The 18,224-nt window shown below is 40.8% G+C and overlaps 1 protein-coding gene across 1 annotated transcript; it reads left to right on the plus strand.

Moving 5' to 3' along the window:
• The first annotated feature begins 205 nt into the window (after positions 1–205).
• On the plus strand, positions 206–6,429 carry hdhd3 (haloacid dehalogenase-like hydrolase domain containing 3). Its single transcript, XM_083972000.1, has 3 exons — positions 206–276; positions 5,002–5,336; positions 5,958–6,429. Exons 2-3 carry the CDS (start codon positions 5,007–5,009, stop codon positions 6,351–6,353), a joined length of 726 nt encoding a protein of 241 aa, XP_083828126.1. The 5' UTR covers positions 206–276; positions 5,002–5,006; the 3' UTR covers positions 6,354–6,429.
• The last annotated feature ends 11,795 nt before the right edge of the window (positions 6,430–18,224 follow it).

The following is an 18,224-nucleotide window of genomic DNA, read 5'->3' on the forward strand; positions in this document are numbered from 1 at the left end:
TACGACGCTTTGCCATAGGTGAGTTCAACAGTCAGTTAAACAGAAAATAAAATAAAATAATAATAAACGCGTGTCTCGTGTGTTGAGAAAAGCAGTTCAAGCCGAAGGTTCTTGTTTTTATTTTTCCATTTAAAGAATGAGTCGTGATGGCGCTAAAGGCACCAGCTGCCGTAAAAACCCCAAAGAAGAAGAAGCGGAGGAGCACGGAGGAGGAGGAAGCAGCTGACCGGAGCACTGTGTACATCCGCTGACTGACAGTCTGAAGACTTGACCTCGGTAATGTTTTCTGTGGTAACTTACAGCTCTTGTAGATAGACATCTCTGTGGACGACTAGCGGTCCGAAGTGCTGACAGTTACCTGGTATTATTACTGAATAGCACGTTGCTACTAGCTAACGTAGACATATAGCTAACGTTAGTGGCAGTAACAAAGTAACGTTAGCTAGACATTTCATGGGGCAGCTCATGTTAGACGTCGTTACTTTGACAACTGTGACGATTCCAACCATGCGCTTGTTTTTAATAACTTAACGTTTTACATCAAAATGTTGATACATCCATGGGTAGAGGGCGGTAGAGGCAGGTCTGATTAGCCTACTCACTTACCTAACAGCAGTGATGGGAATAACGGCGTTACTAACAGCGCTACTTTTTTCAGTAACGAGCAATCAAAAAAGTTACTGTTTCCCCCGTTTTAATACAGTTACTGACGATAATATGCGCCGTTACTTGCCGTTATTTGACTCAAGAAGTCAATAAGTGTATGTTATATACAGTACACATTTTTTCAATCCATTAACTAGTTGGAAAAAAATGAATAACCAACTCACTCATGAGTATCATTGGTTAGTTGCAGATAAACAGGAGGTAAGGGTTAAGTTACGGTTAGGGGCTTATGGGGGGCGAGTCCAAGTCATTTGACATATTTGAGCATTTTATTAAAAAAAAAAAAGTAACACAATACTTTTCCTGGTAATTCGTTATTTGTATAATGTAGTAATTCAATTACTTACTGTTTGGGAAAAGTAACATGTAACTATAACTAATTACTTTTTTTAAACTAACATGCCCAACACTGCCTATCAGTCAATGTAAGCAACTGCCCCTTGGTATCATTTGGATCCATATGATTAGATTTTTATATTGTCAAAAAGTTACTAGTCTAGCTTGCCAGACCCTCCTCCAGAGAAGAAGTTAAAAAGTTACAAGTGTTGACATTTTAGAAGCTGGTAATCAACTTCTGACATGACTTATTACTATACACTATCAGATTTTTTTTTTTTTTTTTTTTGCTCTGTGCTTGGCTGTGGGAATAAAGTACAACAAATTATTGCCCCATAAAGAGGTTAATTCAGATGAGAGTTGAGGTTGAAGGAATGTGTGAACGGTCACATTCTCACTTGAACTAAATATAAAATATGGTGTCACTGGTCGCTGCTCAGTGTTGCTGATATTTAAACACTGCCAGGGGTGGATTGGCCATAGGGAGTACCGGGAGTTTTCCCGGTGGGCCGGTCACTAATGGGCCGATAGGCGGCCGTTTTTTATTTATTTATTTAACTTTTTTTCCCCACCATGCCTCGCCTTGCCTATTGTAACTCTCTCGGCCCGGGGAGAGAGACCTGCATCGGCTCGGCCCACAGTGCTCAGCTGCAGACACAGCAGAGAGGTGACGATTGGCCCAGTGGCCTGTCTACCTGGCCCAATGGCCCTATGAGAGGCTACAGAGGCCCAGGAGTCCCACCCACGCATGTTCTAGACCCCCCCTCGTCCAATCACTTTTAATGATGAGGAGTCATGATGAGAGAGAGAGCGAGAGAGAGAAAAAAACAACACACCAGCACACGAAAATGGAAAAGAAAAGTTTAAAAAAAAACGCAAAGGCGGTGCGGAAAAATGGAGAAAAGTAACAAAAAAAGAAAAGCTCTAGCAGCACAGACTGCTGAAAGTACAACAATTACGCAGATGTTTGCTGCAGGGGCCGCGTGGCCTGGCCGGGGCTAGAAGCACCGATGCTGCAGCTGCAGCAGCAGGTCCTTCACGTGAGTCTGAAGGGAGTGAGGCTTCCATTACCAGTGCCCTTATGGTGCAGGAGGAGACGGAAAAAATAAGTGTTGAGGAAGACTCTCCACCATGTGAAGGAGTGATAACCGTGTTAAGCAGGTATGTGTGAATGGTGTGGATAAACATTCATTAAAATACTGTAAATGGTCCAGAACGGTTGCCATGAACTTTACTTGACATAATAAATAGCTACAGCTAATAACTCTGATGGTGTGGTGTGTTACAGCTAAATCTAGTTATCTAAAGTATTGGAAAACAATAACTATATTCATATACTATCCTCATTAATTGATTAGTTGATTTTATTAAAGTTCCCTCACTCAAATTTGGTCATGAAGGACATTGAGCTAACAACATGCTTTCCATATTTTTTTCAGTCAGTGTTTATGGTTTATTGTCCTTTCTTTCAAATTAATAAAACACAGGTTACAGTAGGCTAACTACTGTTACAGTAAAACATCATTCTGCATAGACTACATATTACTCATGATGCAGTACACAAATTACAAGTATTTCTTGTCATGCTTCATTGTCTATACATTATGTTGAGCTGTACTGTCTTTCTAAGATAAAATTAGTGTTTGTCCATTTTTCAGATCATTGTACTATTGTTTTCCATACTTTAGCCAGCTAGCCAAAGTTCTGATTGCATGCAGACTCATTATGTGCATGTAATCTTGTCCAAACTTAACTTATTCCACACTATTCCTCTACTTTGTTGTATATTGTATATCGTTTAGTAGTGGTGTTATTAAGAGCTTGTGTGTTTGTATGTACAACGGTGCTAGTTGGCAAAATATCCGCGTGCAGATAGTGGGCCGGTCTGGACCAAAAAGTCCAGGGCCAAATTTTTGTCCCAGTCCACCCCTGAACACTGCCACAGTAGGACAGGCACAGATATAAATACTAAGACCGTTAAATTCCACATGGCTGCCTTAGTGACAGGATCCTGGTGCTGTGTCTCATTGTTAATGTAGGGACAGCTGAGTGAAACAGCTGGCCTTGAAGTCATCACAAATCCTTCGTCCAACCACACAACTTCCTAGAGTTAAAATGCACTTGGTGTTAAAGGCCTGTACCAAAACTGTACCATCTATAGTTAGATGAACCCTCTGATAGGTCTGCTGCTGTTACATGTATTTAGAAATATCCAGTATGTAAACTAGATATGAACAGGGGTTCCACATCATTTAAGCCATTTTTGTGGTTTTCATTCATTAAAGCAGAAGTGAGTGATATATTTGTGTTAATATAAGTCTTAAATAGTTATATCTTCCGACAGCAATCACTTACATAGAGTGTTTGGACTGAAACACTGGTCTCTCAGTCCCTCTGCTCTGCTCTGAGCCGAAGAGAAAACATTTATCGTATCCTACAGTTTTTATCCAATGAGGAGAGAGAACGGCATGCAGGGCTGTGTGTGCAGCCAAGGAACGCCGTGAATGTGGCGACGTAGGGACGAGGACTGTTATGGTGCGTTCAAGGAAACTCGTATTTTTCCGACCGTGAAGTGGTACCAGTTCAATCTGGTACGAGTTCACCGGTCGGAAGTTACGAGTGGCCGTTATAGTGACTTTCACCGGTAAAACAGGTCGGAAAAACACGAGTGGGTTGCCTGAAACGCTACAAAGTCGTAAGTTGTGACTTGAAGCTGTAATTCACGATTTCAAAAGCCTGCCTGGAACGCAGCATTAACGACCGGATTGCTTACTTCTGCTTTAAAGGTGTACAGAAAAGAAAATTGAATTTGAGCCCACTTTGGGTCATAAAATTAATGTGATAACTCATCTTTCAGACGTTGTAGGCCAAACTTTGTGCAAAATTCTATTTTTGAGTAAATCCGGGATGAAAGTGTGTATTTTTTTTTTTCGCATTGGATAATGCAGGCGCACGGATTATACGTCAGCCTGTACACGATTCACCAGCCACTGATATTGGATCCGTAATCCGTCATTCAAACGTCTGAGACACGCACACACACACGGAGCTCGGACTCGCCCCAAGCTTTGAATATCCCGTCCGCTCGATAACGACCAATCAAATTCGTTTTCCTCACTCGGGTAAACTCGTGGTGCAGCTCGTGACAACTCGGCGCGACACACAGGACAAACGGCCATTTCTGTACACCTTTAAAGCAGAAGTGAGTGGTCCGGTCGTTTTCGCTAATGCTGCGTTCCAGGCAGGCTTTTGAAATCGTGAATTACAGCTTCAAGTCACAACTTACGACTTTGTAGCGTTTCAGGCAACCCACTCGTGTTTTTCCGACCTGTTTTACCTGTGAAAGTCACTATAACGGCCACTCGTAACTTCCGACCGGTGAACTCGTACCAGATTGAACTGGTACCACTTCACGGTCGGAAAAATACGAGTTACGGGCTGCCTTGAACGCACCATAACAGTCCTCGTCCCTACGTCGCCACATTCACGGCGTCCCTTGGCTGCACACACAGCCCTGCATGCCGTTCTCTCTCCTCATTGGATAAAAACTGTAGGATACGAGAAAAGTTTTCTTCTCGGCTCAGAGCAGAGCAGAGTGACTGACAGACCCGTGTTTCTGACCAAACACTCTATGTAAGTGATTGCTGTCGAGTATATAACTATTTAAGACTTATATTAACACAAATATATCACTTACTTCTGCTTTAAATAACTACAAACCAAATCACACACAATAAAGTGTAGTTTTCAGATTAACCCTTGAGAACCAGACTCACTATTCACTACTCACTGTGTGGCGTGGTGTGTGTGAAAACTAGATACCCAGGTCATGGACCTTTTTCCAGTCTTGCTCCACTATATTCAGTTTAATGCACACATTCAGAGCATAACTACAGGAAACACAACAGCAAACAGTTAACAGATATGTTCACAAAACTGTTTTTCTCTGGTTATGTTTAAACTAGAGTCTGTTTTATGTCTGTGGTCTTACCTGTCCAGGCGTAATGCGAGCTCCTCTACGCTGGGTGCTGTGGGATGTGAAGGACACCCTGCTGAAGGTGCGTCTGTCTGTGGGAGAGCAGTACTGCAAGGAGGCTCAAAGAATGGGCCTGAGCCTTAATCCAGCAGAGGTGGACGCCGCTTTCCGCCTCGCATATCGAAAATATTCCAGCACATATCCCAACTACGGCGTGGCACAGGGCCTGGACGGACAGTCCTGGTGGATGGGGGTGGTGAGGGACACTTTCTCCCAGTGCAGAGTGCAAGACCCAGCCCTGCTCAACACACTGTCTCACAACCTTTATCATAACTTCTGCAACGCAGACAACTGGGAGGTAAATAACAGATCACATGATCCAGGAGTTGTTTATTTGATTTGTGGTATGGTAATGTAAGTTTATTTCAAGTTTCAGTGAACAAACTGACAGCAATTTATATTTTCATTGTTTACTGGGTAACTTAGTTTATCTGTTATTTATTTATTATTTATTGTATATTTATGTAGTCAGTTTACTGTTTTTGTTTTGTCCTCCTTGGCTTACTACATACTGGAAGTAATACTGCTTAAAAAACTTATATCTTAAATCATTTATGGATTTTATATGGATTGAACAAATATTGATGTCTATTAGTTTTCATATTAATTAATGGCAGAGCATTTGAAGGAAGCCAGAAGATGAATCAATTTTGGTTGAGTTATGGAGAAGTTGTGGGACTATGTTAGTTTTTAACTCCAGCCCACTCCTTTTTGGACATGAGAAAACAAGTCTGCATAGTGCAGCTACTTGCTCATTGTTTTCCAAGATGTTTACTTATTTTACATGTTCTAAAAATGAGATTCATTAATTCATTCACTGTTCATGATCACTGTCTGCAGACATGAACCGATAATACAGAAAATAGCAACTGATGTTGTGTAACGTGCCTTTGTTTTGTTTTGTTTTGTTTTGTTTTAGGTATTTCCAGACTCCAAGAAGACCCTGGAGACCTGTTCTTCTATGGGACTGAAGCTGGGTGTGGTCTCCAACTTTGACATCCGCTTAGAAGCTATCTTACGTGCTTGTGGCCTGCTGACTGACTTCAGCTTTTTGATAACATCAGAAGGAGCAGGTGTAGCAAAGCCCAGTCCGGTCATCTTTAACCAGGCGCTGCAGAGGTGCGGCGTACCAGCCGCCAGCGTAGCTCACATCGGGGACCACTACGTGAATGATTACCTCGCCTCTCGGTCCGTGGGCATCCACGGGCTCCTGTTAGACCGACACGGCGAACATGACCGACCTGAAGTTCCTCGAGAGCATCGACTCAGCTCGCTGGAGGAGCTGCCATCACGGCTTCAGCAGCACATGGACTAAAGCCAAACAGACATTAGCTCAAGTGTCTCACTGTGGTGCAGTTAAGGACCTTATGGCAGGTATATATATATATATATATATATATATATATATATATATATATATATATATATATATATATATATATATATATATATATATATATATATATATATATATATACGCTACATTTACTTAAGTGGCCCTGACAAACATGTACAGGAAATCCAGAGTAATATATAAACTATGTAATTATCATGCATTTTACTGTAAATAAACTAGAAGCAATCAACATTAAATAATTGTCTCTCTTCGTTTGATGGCAAAGTATAAGACAGGAAGAATAACTAAACCTTGACCTTATGATCTGTAACATTTTAATCAAACGAACAAAACACTAAAGATGTAATTTTAGAATATGTGAAAGTGAAACTGATCCCTCCCATTCTCATGACCGTGATGCATCAGTAACACCTTCACAGAGCCTCATCAAATCTGGCCCAACCAACATTCATGAACTGAGTCTGTTGTGGGGGTGACGGGGGGGTCAGGGGCATGGTGCCTTCATGAAACACCTTTAAGCCATTACTCAAAACTTCACATGGCAAAACTCAAACAGAATTCCACACAGAGGGTCAATATCTTTTATGGCTCTGGATAAATGGGTCTGTAATCTGAAACCAGTGCTGGAGGAACACAAACCACAAGGCAGTAATTCTAGTTTCATTATTTTCTAATGCTTTTAGAGCAGTAACTCTAACCAGATTTGCTATTTTTTTCCAAGTATTTTGTGGCTTTGTATTTATTTAAAATATCTGTTATGAATAAAAAGAAATATATTCAACAATGATTAGCGGTCGCCATCATTAGTGATTAAAGTGAACTCTGACAAAATAAACTTTAACCAGATGAACAGGAAAGCATGGGGAGACGCAGAATGCATACAAAAATAACGAATTTATAATCATTAAGATATGAAGATTTAATGAAAAACAAACCAATGGCTATGTTTTGTGACCTCTCGCCCTCAGGAGCAGCTACCAGTGCAAATTACATGAGGTGACCTTTTAACTGAAGGCACAGAGCTTTCATCGTTGCTAATGATTTGTTTCAGTGCTTAGCAGTTAGGAGAACATGGCAGGGTTGCTTAACCCTAATACCTTTGTAAATACTCTTATTTCAAACCATCTGGTCAGAGGCAGATAATGAATGTTGGGCTGGGGATCAAAAGGACAAGAGGAAGAAAAAAAACAGAATGGCATTGCAGTCCAAAGCAGGGCCCCAGCCTCTTATAGGGAATAGGGATTGACACTTGTCCAAATCAGATTTAAAGATTCAAAAGACTCCCCTGATGTTCATAAAAGTGCCGGCCACTTCAAAACAAAACATGGAAACCAAGGAACCCATTTTTATTAGTCAGTAGTTTTGATTTGTCTTGCCTTGCTTTCATTTGTTTCCCCCTTGTGTTGCTTTGTATGTTAAAGGCTATTGTGTATCTTTAGGGAAGCACCCACAAGAGCTGCTTAATTCAAAGCTGGTTTAGTAGCTCAGCCAGACGGCTCTAAAGGGCTCCACTGAAATCCAATTGCAGACATAATGGGATTGCGAAACAAAAAAACGAAGCTCCTCATGCAGAGCGAAAGGAAAGAGCAGGGACGACGTCAACCCAACGGCACACAGTGGACACGGGAAACAAATGGGACCTGTGTGACGCAGCCTTGGACAGCGAGCTAATGTTTTAACATGAATAGGTATAAATCCTAAATGACATATAAATAAATAAAACTTAAAGGCAATATAAAGGAGGACTAAAATATTTCCTTCAGCTATAAAAGCACTCAAGAGTTGGGCTCTTTGTTCAATTGTGCCTGAGGTTCAGGGTTTCATGTTGGCATTTCCGTCTTGAGGAGCAAAATAGAAGAGCTGAGTGTCCGGAAATCAGGGTTTTTGAAGAGAGATAAAAAAGCAAAGAGCTTTACAAGTGAAAAGAGGGTCACGCGAGGGATCAAAAAAAAGAGGAAAAAATAGGGCTCAAGAGATGGAGAAATTATTAATAAGTGTATTCATTAAAAATACAGCGACACCAACACATACTTGCATTTTTAATTTCTTCATTGGAAAACACATTAATGGAGGCTTTCCAACCGTGACAAGAGTAAAGGGTTAATCATCAGCAGGATCCCCTCCTCTGATGATCTTTGTATCGACACTATATATTCATACATACATATATACACAGAATATCTCTGTGTTTTTGATATTTACACATCAATGCTGTAATAACAAACATTAACACATATCATCACATACTGTAAACAAAGACAAGCAAATCATCCCCTCAGAATCGTTTGGCATAGAAATACCATCACATTGGTTTTACGGTGGATCGTTTCTTTTTTTTTCTCCTTTGTCTCATAACACAAAGCATGCGTATACTTCATATCTGTGTCAGTTTGTAATATTTCTTATTCCTTCACCAATTATATTTCCAAAAGGAAATCTTAAATATCTTCAATTTTTAAACTTCAGAGGTTTTTTTTCACTTTAAAAGTATTTATAGGCTATTCAAAGCAGAAGCAGTGCTAATAATGATGATGATAATAATAATAAAGACGGTGTGATTTAAGTGCATGCATGCTTAAGAGGATGTGTACAAACCGTGGGTCTCATCCCGTCAGTGCTCATTGAGGCAAAGGTGGAAACACGTGTGTATTTGGCATCTCTCATTATGTGGACGCTTTTTCAAGTGACTACAATGTACAGTAAGTGCAGGGGGTTTTCTTTATGAACAGTGAGCAAGCTTGCAGAAAAGTGCAAGTAGCCTACCATAAAAACAGTGTGGCCACCCAGGATGTGCATGTGTCAATACAGTTATAGCTCCGAATAAAAACCTCTAATGCATGAACATGTTCAAGTACGGCTCAGGAATAAAAAAAAATAAAATAAAACAAAAAAGCAAAAATTAACTGACAGATATTTTCACTTCAGTGGCAAAACTGGAGTCATCAAACCATTTGAAATATCACCTGAATTTTTTTTTTTCTCCAACGCATATGAAAATCGTATTTGAAACAATTTTCAGTTGCAACCTTAGAGTATAGTAATAACGATGGAAGTCCATGAATGTCCAGGGGTGTTAATCCATTAGCAGTCAGTCCAGGTACAATTCCTACCCCTGTCAGGTGACGTGAGTTCCTTCTTTAAAAACAAAGACACTAAAATGTTTTTAAAGCATCAGTTTCCCCACCATCATTTCTTAAAACATGTCCTCTGTGAAAAGTGTGCAAAGATATTAAAAAAGACAAAGATAGGAATTGGGGTCTTCTGACTTAAGTCAATGAATTGTTTTTGTCCCGCAGCCCAAAAATAAACACCTCTCCTATTCAACATCTGCACCAGATGATTAATGGCCTTGCAGGTCGTTTCTCACGTCCTCCAGGAGCGGCCATAAACAGGAATCAGGACACGTGGAGCTCTTCCAATGTAGGATTTGGCAGCAGCTTTTTTTTCAGCTTTAGGCTGAGTGTTCACAGTTCTGCGTGCGTTTCCACAGAATCAAGAAGTGAAGCAAACATGTTCCTATGTCGGTGCAGTCCAAAAGTCCCTGTCAGTGTTAAAAAAAACAAAAATCTCATGGAACATTTACCCACCCATATGAAGCAGGCCTACCTCCGCCACACTGCAGATAGTGCTTCTTTGCCTCTGGCCAGGTGTGCTTGGGTAGAACATGTGAATACCACTTTGGAGGCAATCCTGAAGGTTTGCGGACCAGACAGATGAGGAAAATTAAACGCGCCATGATGCAAACAGCTCGTGTTCCAGCAAGATGTCTCAAACCACTGAAAGGGAAATAATGAGTTGGTAAGTTCTTTCTTTCCTGTGAGGATGCAAGATCTCTTAAGTATAAGGTAGGGCACATTCTTTTTCTTATTGCTCACAAATCCCATAACCCTGCCATCCCGCCAAAAACGATTTAAACCTACTAACAAGTGTTACCTTATATTATCTCTGTAATAGATCTCAACTATTGTCTAAAAACTAAAGAGTAAACTTCACTGAGCTACGACATCTAACTGGGTCACATGTTCACCCTAAATGTGGCCATTGTAGGTTATTTTAAGTAGATCCCACATACGTCATGCTGCCATAAATACCAGTGCACTAAATGTGCATTAATCCACCGCTGAAAGTAGTCCCCTACACATCGCATTGTTAACTCCTGCTGGAGTAACAGTTTTCTAAGAGAGTATGATTATGTGACCTATTTATACGTCTAATAAGGACAAACAGCTCAGTGCCAAAACACTAGGGAAGTTGGAAATTATAGAGAAACAGACACATTGTTGATTTTTGGCTGAAATGTAGAGCTCTTTATTCTACTCATACCTGTATTTACAAGCGTGCACTGGGCCAGCAGCATTCGTCAAATTCCATAAAGCTATCAACAGTTAGGCCTTCATTTCATTTATTTAAACCTGGCAGACAAAAACAAACACAACGGTGCACATGCAATTTTTTCTTTTTGTAAAAAACATAAGAAAGAAACAAAGGTACCGCTCTCAGAGGGGTAGCAGGACGCTGCATGCTTCTCGGTGACGTAGTGATGCGCGTGTCTCCGTCTCTGACAGTCCTGCCTCCACCAGCAGCTGGAAAATAAAAGGCTTGAGTAATAAAAAAAATCCTACAAAAATCAACGGGCCTCATACTGCTCCATCCATGTGTCTAGAGACTGGTGCACAGGATGGATAGATTGATATTGTTGTAAGAATCAACTGAAATGTGCTTTACTCACTGTAAAAGTGTACACAACACCATGATCAGAACACACCCAATGACACACAACACCAGCACCGTGGCAACGGTCTGTGGTCGGTGGTTAGTTGCTACTACAGCGAGCAGGTCCGCGTGCTCACACCTCATCCCCATGAAGCCTGGATGACAACTGAAACACAGGGTCAGATCAGTCTGAGGACAGAAACTCTGGCTCATGGGTTTTATATGAAGCACAAATCAGATCTGTGTGGAGACACGCTGAGTCAGAGGAATGATAAAACTGCCACAATCTAAGAGCATCACAATAAAAGACCAACGTGTGTAAGGGGAGCGTTCCAGTGGAAAAGAGCTGAAAACAGAAACGACTGCAGTGTCCTACTACTGAAACAGCGTGTTAACGTCATTGGAATATAAGAGACCACAGTCACTCAACTTCAGCTTTTCTTTTTTTAACATTTTTAAAGTTTTTGAAATCAGTAAATTAAATTTTGTAAATTCTACAAAATCGGACCACAATGGACAGCTCTTGTTCAGTTCTAGGTACAAATACACAAAAGAGTGTTTTTAAAGGGATAGTTCAACATTATGGCAAATTTCCCCATTGCCATAATCCCTATAGTCATAGCAGTAGGTTTGTTACCTTTATTTGTCGGTGTAAGCTATTTTTAGAACGGCCACGCCGAGCCGCGAGCTGCTCAGAGCTACGCTACGGAGGCTCATGGGATTTCATGGTTTCCCTCATCAAACTCATCAAATACACAATCCAACAACTTCAAAACGCTCTCCTGGACAAGTTGTGACCTGCACATTCACCACGCTATGAGATAATAACGGAACATTACGAGACAGTTGTTTTCGAGGTAAATACAGAGACTGCTTGCTGAAAAACTGTCCCTGAAGGCAACGCGCATCAGCGGTTTTGCATGAATTTACCTCTAAAACAACTCTGTCTCGTAACGTTCTGTTATTATCCCATAGCGTGGTGAATGTGCAGGTCACAACTTGTCCACAAGAGTGTTTTGGAGTTGTTGGATTGTGTATTTGATGAGGGAAACCAAGAAATCCCATTAGCCTCCGTAGCGTAGCTCTGAGCAGCTCGCAACTCTGCTCCGCCATTCTAAAGATAGCTTGCACCAACAAATAAAGGTAATGAACCTACTGCTATGACTATAGGGATTATGGCAATGGGCCAATTTGCCAAAATGTTGAACCATCACTTTCATTTCATATATAGTATACGTGAAAGGTTGGAGTTACTGTATCACTGATATTATACATATTAGCTTATTTGCATCCATTTCTTTATTTATTTTTTATATAGGCTATATACCGTATATATTTTTGGGGGATTTTTTGCCTTTAATGACAGGATAGTTGAGAGAGACAGGAAATGGGAGGCAGAGAGGGGGGGAATGACACGCAGAATAATTTGAATCCATTTCTAATGTTTCAGAAACCAAACAAAATTGAACAATGAAATGAAAACAAGGCTGATATTTCATATTTGGACAAGTATTGACTTACACACACGCAGGCGTCTCCTCTAATATCAGGAAGCGACACGTGCCATGGAAACAGAAATGGCGGTGAGAGTCTGGGCAGTCGTCGAAATGAGACCGAACTGCCGCGGCCACAAACTCTGTGAAGACACACAACGAGGCATTGTTGACATCTTCAGAGACACATATATATAAAAGGTTTATGAAAGTTCAGGACAGTGTTTCTGCTGTTTCTCAGACCATGAGCTACTAATATTTCTCAGTGGAACCAATGCAGATTAAATTATCTTGGTGCAGCTGTGTGGCCAGTTCTCTCTTAAGTCCTGGGTATGGGGCAACATCTCCTAATATCATGATGCGCTCAACAAAATTCTGCCTTGATGATCAAATGTAATTCAACAGCCATTTGTCAGCGTACGGATCATGAGACGGTCAATATCATAAATCTAAAAATAGCCTTAATCTGGCAAAGGCCTGAAACGACATGTTCTAAATCCTAAAGCTGACACCCACGCCACCACCGGTGAACTGAAGCCTTTTGTTGGCAGTTGCGTGTGGATGTGTGATGGCTTACATCTCTCATTGTTCCTGGAAGGGGCAATTAGAGTCAAGAAAAGTCAAAGAAAACTCCCACCGAGGGACTACAAACAAAAACTCTATCCATCAACCTGCATTAGGAGAGAACATCCCTGCAGGATCCTTTATTCTTTAGCAGAAATTAAAGCCTTTGCCGTAGCTTAGGTTTTTTTTTCTTCCAAGCAGCTATATTAGTTTTCGTTCCGACAAACAAAATAACTGGACAAAAATATCAGATTGAATGAACCATTTAGACAAAACCAGACTTTTTTTTTTTTTTTTTTTTTTTTTTAAACGCACAAGCTGTACAGTCAGACAAATTCCTACATAACTGACATAACAGACGTCAGTGTTCCACAAGCAGCCGAAACAGATGCCACAGTGTGGCATTCAGGGTGGGACGAGCATGAACATCCAGACAGATAGCTGCACAACAGCCTTCGTCACACACTCCATTCCAAAGGTAAATGGGCTTTTGGATTGCAGCCTACATGTATTGTCTCCTTCTTTCAGACTCTGTGAAAGCCCTCTGTTGTCCCTAAGGCATCTGCCTACCAACCCCTCTCTCATTCCATGTGATTTTGGCAGTCGAACGAGAACATTGAGACAGAAACCGGCCTTTAGGGCGAGGAAGGTGCTTTTCACATAATAACCCAGTACTGTAGGTGCAGCTTTTGTGGAAATGCTGAAGATACTGTTCATAATCTTTCATTTACCACAACTGCTGCCCTCACTCACGCTAACAGGATCAATTATCAGTGTGCGCCACACTGTCTGCATAATGTTGATGCACTGCAGCTCAGTGGGAGGCTTTACAGTATGGAGGACTCCTGCTGTGGAGGCAACGCTGCAGTGAGAGTTTATCAAGGGCTGCAAAGAGGACAGTTGGCACAGTCTGCATGAATTTTTCTTGAGATGACAATGGCACTGGTCTCTTCCCTGCATCTTGGCACAACTGTGCGAACACTTACTTTTAACTGGGGGGACGCTGGCAGTGGTAGCTGCAGTCGTTGTTGTGGCGATGGTACTTCTGCTGAGAGTTGCAGAGCTGTCTGTGGAGCTGTTCTGAGCTGCAGATGAATTTGTGGTGATGGAAATGCCAACATCAATAATCGTTGAATTGTTCTCAAATGTAAAGAGGGAATCTGCACGGAGGAAAACAAGACAGATGTTGACATATCATACAGCCTGATGGGTAAATTACAGGAAGAAGTACAAATCCCTGCAGCAATATCTTACAGAGATTGATGAGCAACCCCTTCATACAGTCTGACTTACTTTTGGCAGTAGGGATGTCAGTTGTAGTGGTCGCTGTGCTCGCACTGCTGGTTGTTGCGGAGCTGCTGGTGGAGGTGTTGGGACCAGCGGTGGAGTTTGTATCAATGGAGATACGAGCTTCAATGATTGTTGAATTGCTCGGCCCTGCTCCGAACGTAAAGAGGGAACCTACCGAGAGCAAAGCAAACGTCTGTTAGATGACAGCACGGTCCCGATGTGAGAAATTATAGGAAGAACAACAAATCCCTGCAGGAATATGATAACAGAAAAACCAGAAAGTTCACTGTAAACTCACCATTGAGTACCACAGACATACTAAAAGTACCTATAGGAATATAGAAAATATATATTACTGTATTGTGATTCCCCCTCCCCTCCCCACCCCACCCCACCCCAAGAGACCAGCATAACGTGACACCAGGTGTCAGCTACAGTGTATACGATGAACAACCTGAGGGTAGGACCTAGAAAATATGTCACTATGCCGCTGTGATCATGTGACCTGCTCTTCAATGTGATATCGATGCTTCATTGAGTAACTGGTACCCAACAATAGTAACAGGGTCAAGCATCCACTAAAAGGATGAAACCCAAGCACTATAAATACACAATGTCCTGTGAAGCCACACAACCTATAGAGGCTGAATCCAGCTGACAGAGGGGTTTTTTCTAGGCAAAAAGGATCATTGAAATCTGAAGGAACTGAGAAGTATGCCTTTCTTTTACAGAATCCTCCCACCACAGACAAACATAGAGCACATGAACCCATTGGAATAATACAGCCACTTCAGTTTAAATAAATGGAGTCACTCAAGAGCATACTGACACCACTATCTAGGAAAAGCATGAACCACAGTAAGGATAATGCAACTGATAAGATCAATGCACTTTGAATTTAATGGGAGTATTGTAGTGACTGCAATGAAAGTGGTAATGCAATCTACTGCATTCATTTTAAATAATATCACATCATGAGCACTGAGGAGTCCCATCTCACTTTCTACTCTATGAACCTTTATCTCTAATCTCTACATTTATCTCAACCTGAAGTGACGTGAGCTCTGAATAAGATTTGATCATTTTTCCTGCTCAATTCTTCTACTCACCGCTAATGAGGAAAATTGTATCCCAGAATATCCGCGTCATCCTGACGGAATTGAAGCCTAAACAGCAGAAAGTTGAAGTGGAGCTTCAGTGGAGTGCGGCCGTGTGATGAGAATCCACATTAGTCATTAGTGTTGCAGACTCCAGGACGAGCGGCGGCGGCGGCAGCGACCATCAGCACAGAAAATATTCAATCACACAGCAGCTCCGTCCACCAACATGTGATCTACTGACAAGTTGACACGCTGAGGTCTGCAGGTCACTTCGACCCGTGTTCTCTCTCTATCCCTTTCTCTCTATGTATCTCTGTGTGTGTTTCTTCCTCTCTCTCCTTCCTCTCCTGCAGGGTGGACGGTCGTCTAACTTCACTGTGTTCAATTGAGGAAACTCGTGTAATCCTGTCAGAGGCTGACCAATTAGAGGCAGAGAGGGAGGGGGGAGGAGGGGGCACCGTCTCATTATGACCTTAATATGACTTTTTTTTCTTCTAGCAGTTAGCTGGACTTCCTGGATAATAATAAATATTTAAATTGAAATGCACAAGAGTCTACAATAAGTTTAATGTTAAATGTAAATTATAAATTGGGAAACTGCATTACACGTTTTTCCATTTGAATGGTTCATTTGCAAAAGCAGATAACTCCGTTTTTTTTAAAAATATATATTTGAAATGTTTTAATTATTATTTACACCAGGTGATATCAGTCAAACCAAAGTTGAGTGGCTTTGACCAAGCAGATGAGACATACAAAAACAGATGTAACTCAAAAAATAAAGCTTTATTGAAAACAACACTATGTAAAGAATAATTCAAAAGCATCAGCTCATTTTTTTCAAAATGGCATTTATTTGCTTTTGCAAATGAACTCTTCATTTGCTTTTATACAACCTAAGATGTTGTAGAAATTTAATTTAATTTTGAGATATATGAATGTAGCTGAATTATTATTATTATTATAAATAATAATTATTAGTAGTATTATGATTATTAGTATTATCTTCTATATCTTTTCTAAAATTAATAAATTATTTTTAAAAAGCCATTGTTCTATGCTGCAGTCTGGGAGGCACTAGGCAGCATCACATAGGAGGACATAAGGAGACTGGGGGAAAAAAATAAAAAATAAAATAAGAAGCTGGCTCTGTGATTGGAGCCAGATTGGACACACTGGGGGAAGAGGTGGAGAGATGCACACTGAAGGTGAGATTAGAGGTCATTCTGAACAACTCAGATCATCCACTTCATTACACCTTGATGGACCAAAAAAAACAGCAGTGGTGGACGGCTCCTCTCTCCTCACTGCAGGACAGAGAGATACAGAAGATCTTTCATACCCACAGCCACCAGGCCTCTTCTGCAAATGGTAGATGAGATGATGGATAAATTAATGGATTCATAAAGTAATTTGTATCTTATTATTAGTAGTATTTTTCCTGTTTGTTTTGCCTTAAAGGAGCTGGGCCTAAGAAAAGCTCATGCATCCCCATCTGTCCAAACAGTTTGGTCCAGATTCTGATATCTTGACAAAACTTGGTCAGATTGCCAGATGAAGCTTGTAGTGGATATTCATGAGCTCTGAAGGACCATTCAGTGCCACTCTCCACCACAGAGCCCTCTGTCAGGTCCACAAGAGCTGCCAAACCTTCCTGGAAAACTGCAGCAGTGAAGTGTTTTGGGTAGAGTCCAGTGGAGCTGTTCCCAAACTGATGGGAAACTGTGCTCTCTGTGTCTCCTCTACATTTCCTTCAGACACAACAGTCAAAAATCATTTTTATCCCAATTATCCAAAATGTGTCATTCTACTGTATCTCTCCAGTGATTTAACAGAAGAAAATATACACTCAGTCAATAATGTCTTGTTTTTATTTTCCACTAAACTCTAAATCAAAATATCAGGCTGGGTGAAATCATTTCATAACCTGAAGTTCAAAATGCAGACAACAGAAATCCCTGTTTGATCCCTTAGTAATGATGTACCTTCTTTAATAATGATCACAGGCCTCTCTTTAACTAGTGCTGGTCTCTGATCTGTCACTCACAGAGACCAGAAGAAATAATAAAAGATCAAATCTCCATACTGAAGCAGCCTGGCAACATTTCAAACCAGCACCATCTGCTGGACACCAGCAGGTACTTTGCCACAATCACACTTGTTTCCATGAAGCTTACAGTAATAACAGCATTAACATTCAGATGGAGATTACAGAACAGTGTTCAAGAAAATGGTTAAACTGTACATCAACAAATACATGTAGTTAGTGAAGATAGATAGATAGATAGATAGATAGATAGATAGATAGATAGATAGATAGATAGATAGATAGATAGATAGATAGATAGATAGATAGATAGATAGATAGATAGATAGATAGATAGATAGATAGAAACTGTTGATGCCAATTCGTTGTAGCAAAGTTGAGGCTATTTACTAAAGTTTCTTCGGCCATTAGCACCATCATCAGTGAGCTGCCCTGTTGATGATGCACATACACAGACAGACGTCTTGGAGCCAGGTAGCAGGAGCACTGCCTGCTACATACATAATGCATAGAGGCTGCTGCTTGTTAACAGGACATGTGATACTGTCTGTCAGTGGTGCCTGTACTTAAAGAACTGTTACTTTTAAAAGCTTAAAAGCATTTATTCAACTGTCAAACCTGG

Source organism: Trachurus trachurus (assembly GCF_905171665.1).
Source record: "Trachurus trachurus genome assembly, chromosome: 5".
NCBI classification, from domain to species: Eukaryota; Metazoa; Chordata; class Actinopteri; order Carangiformes; family Carangidae; genus Trachurus; species Trachurus trachurus.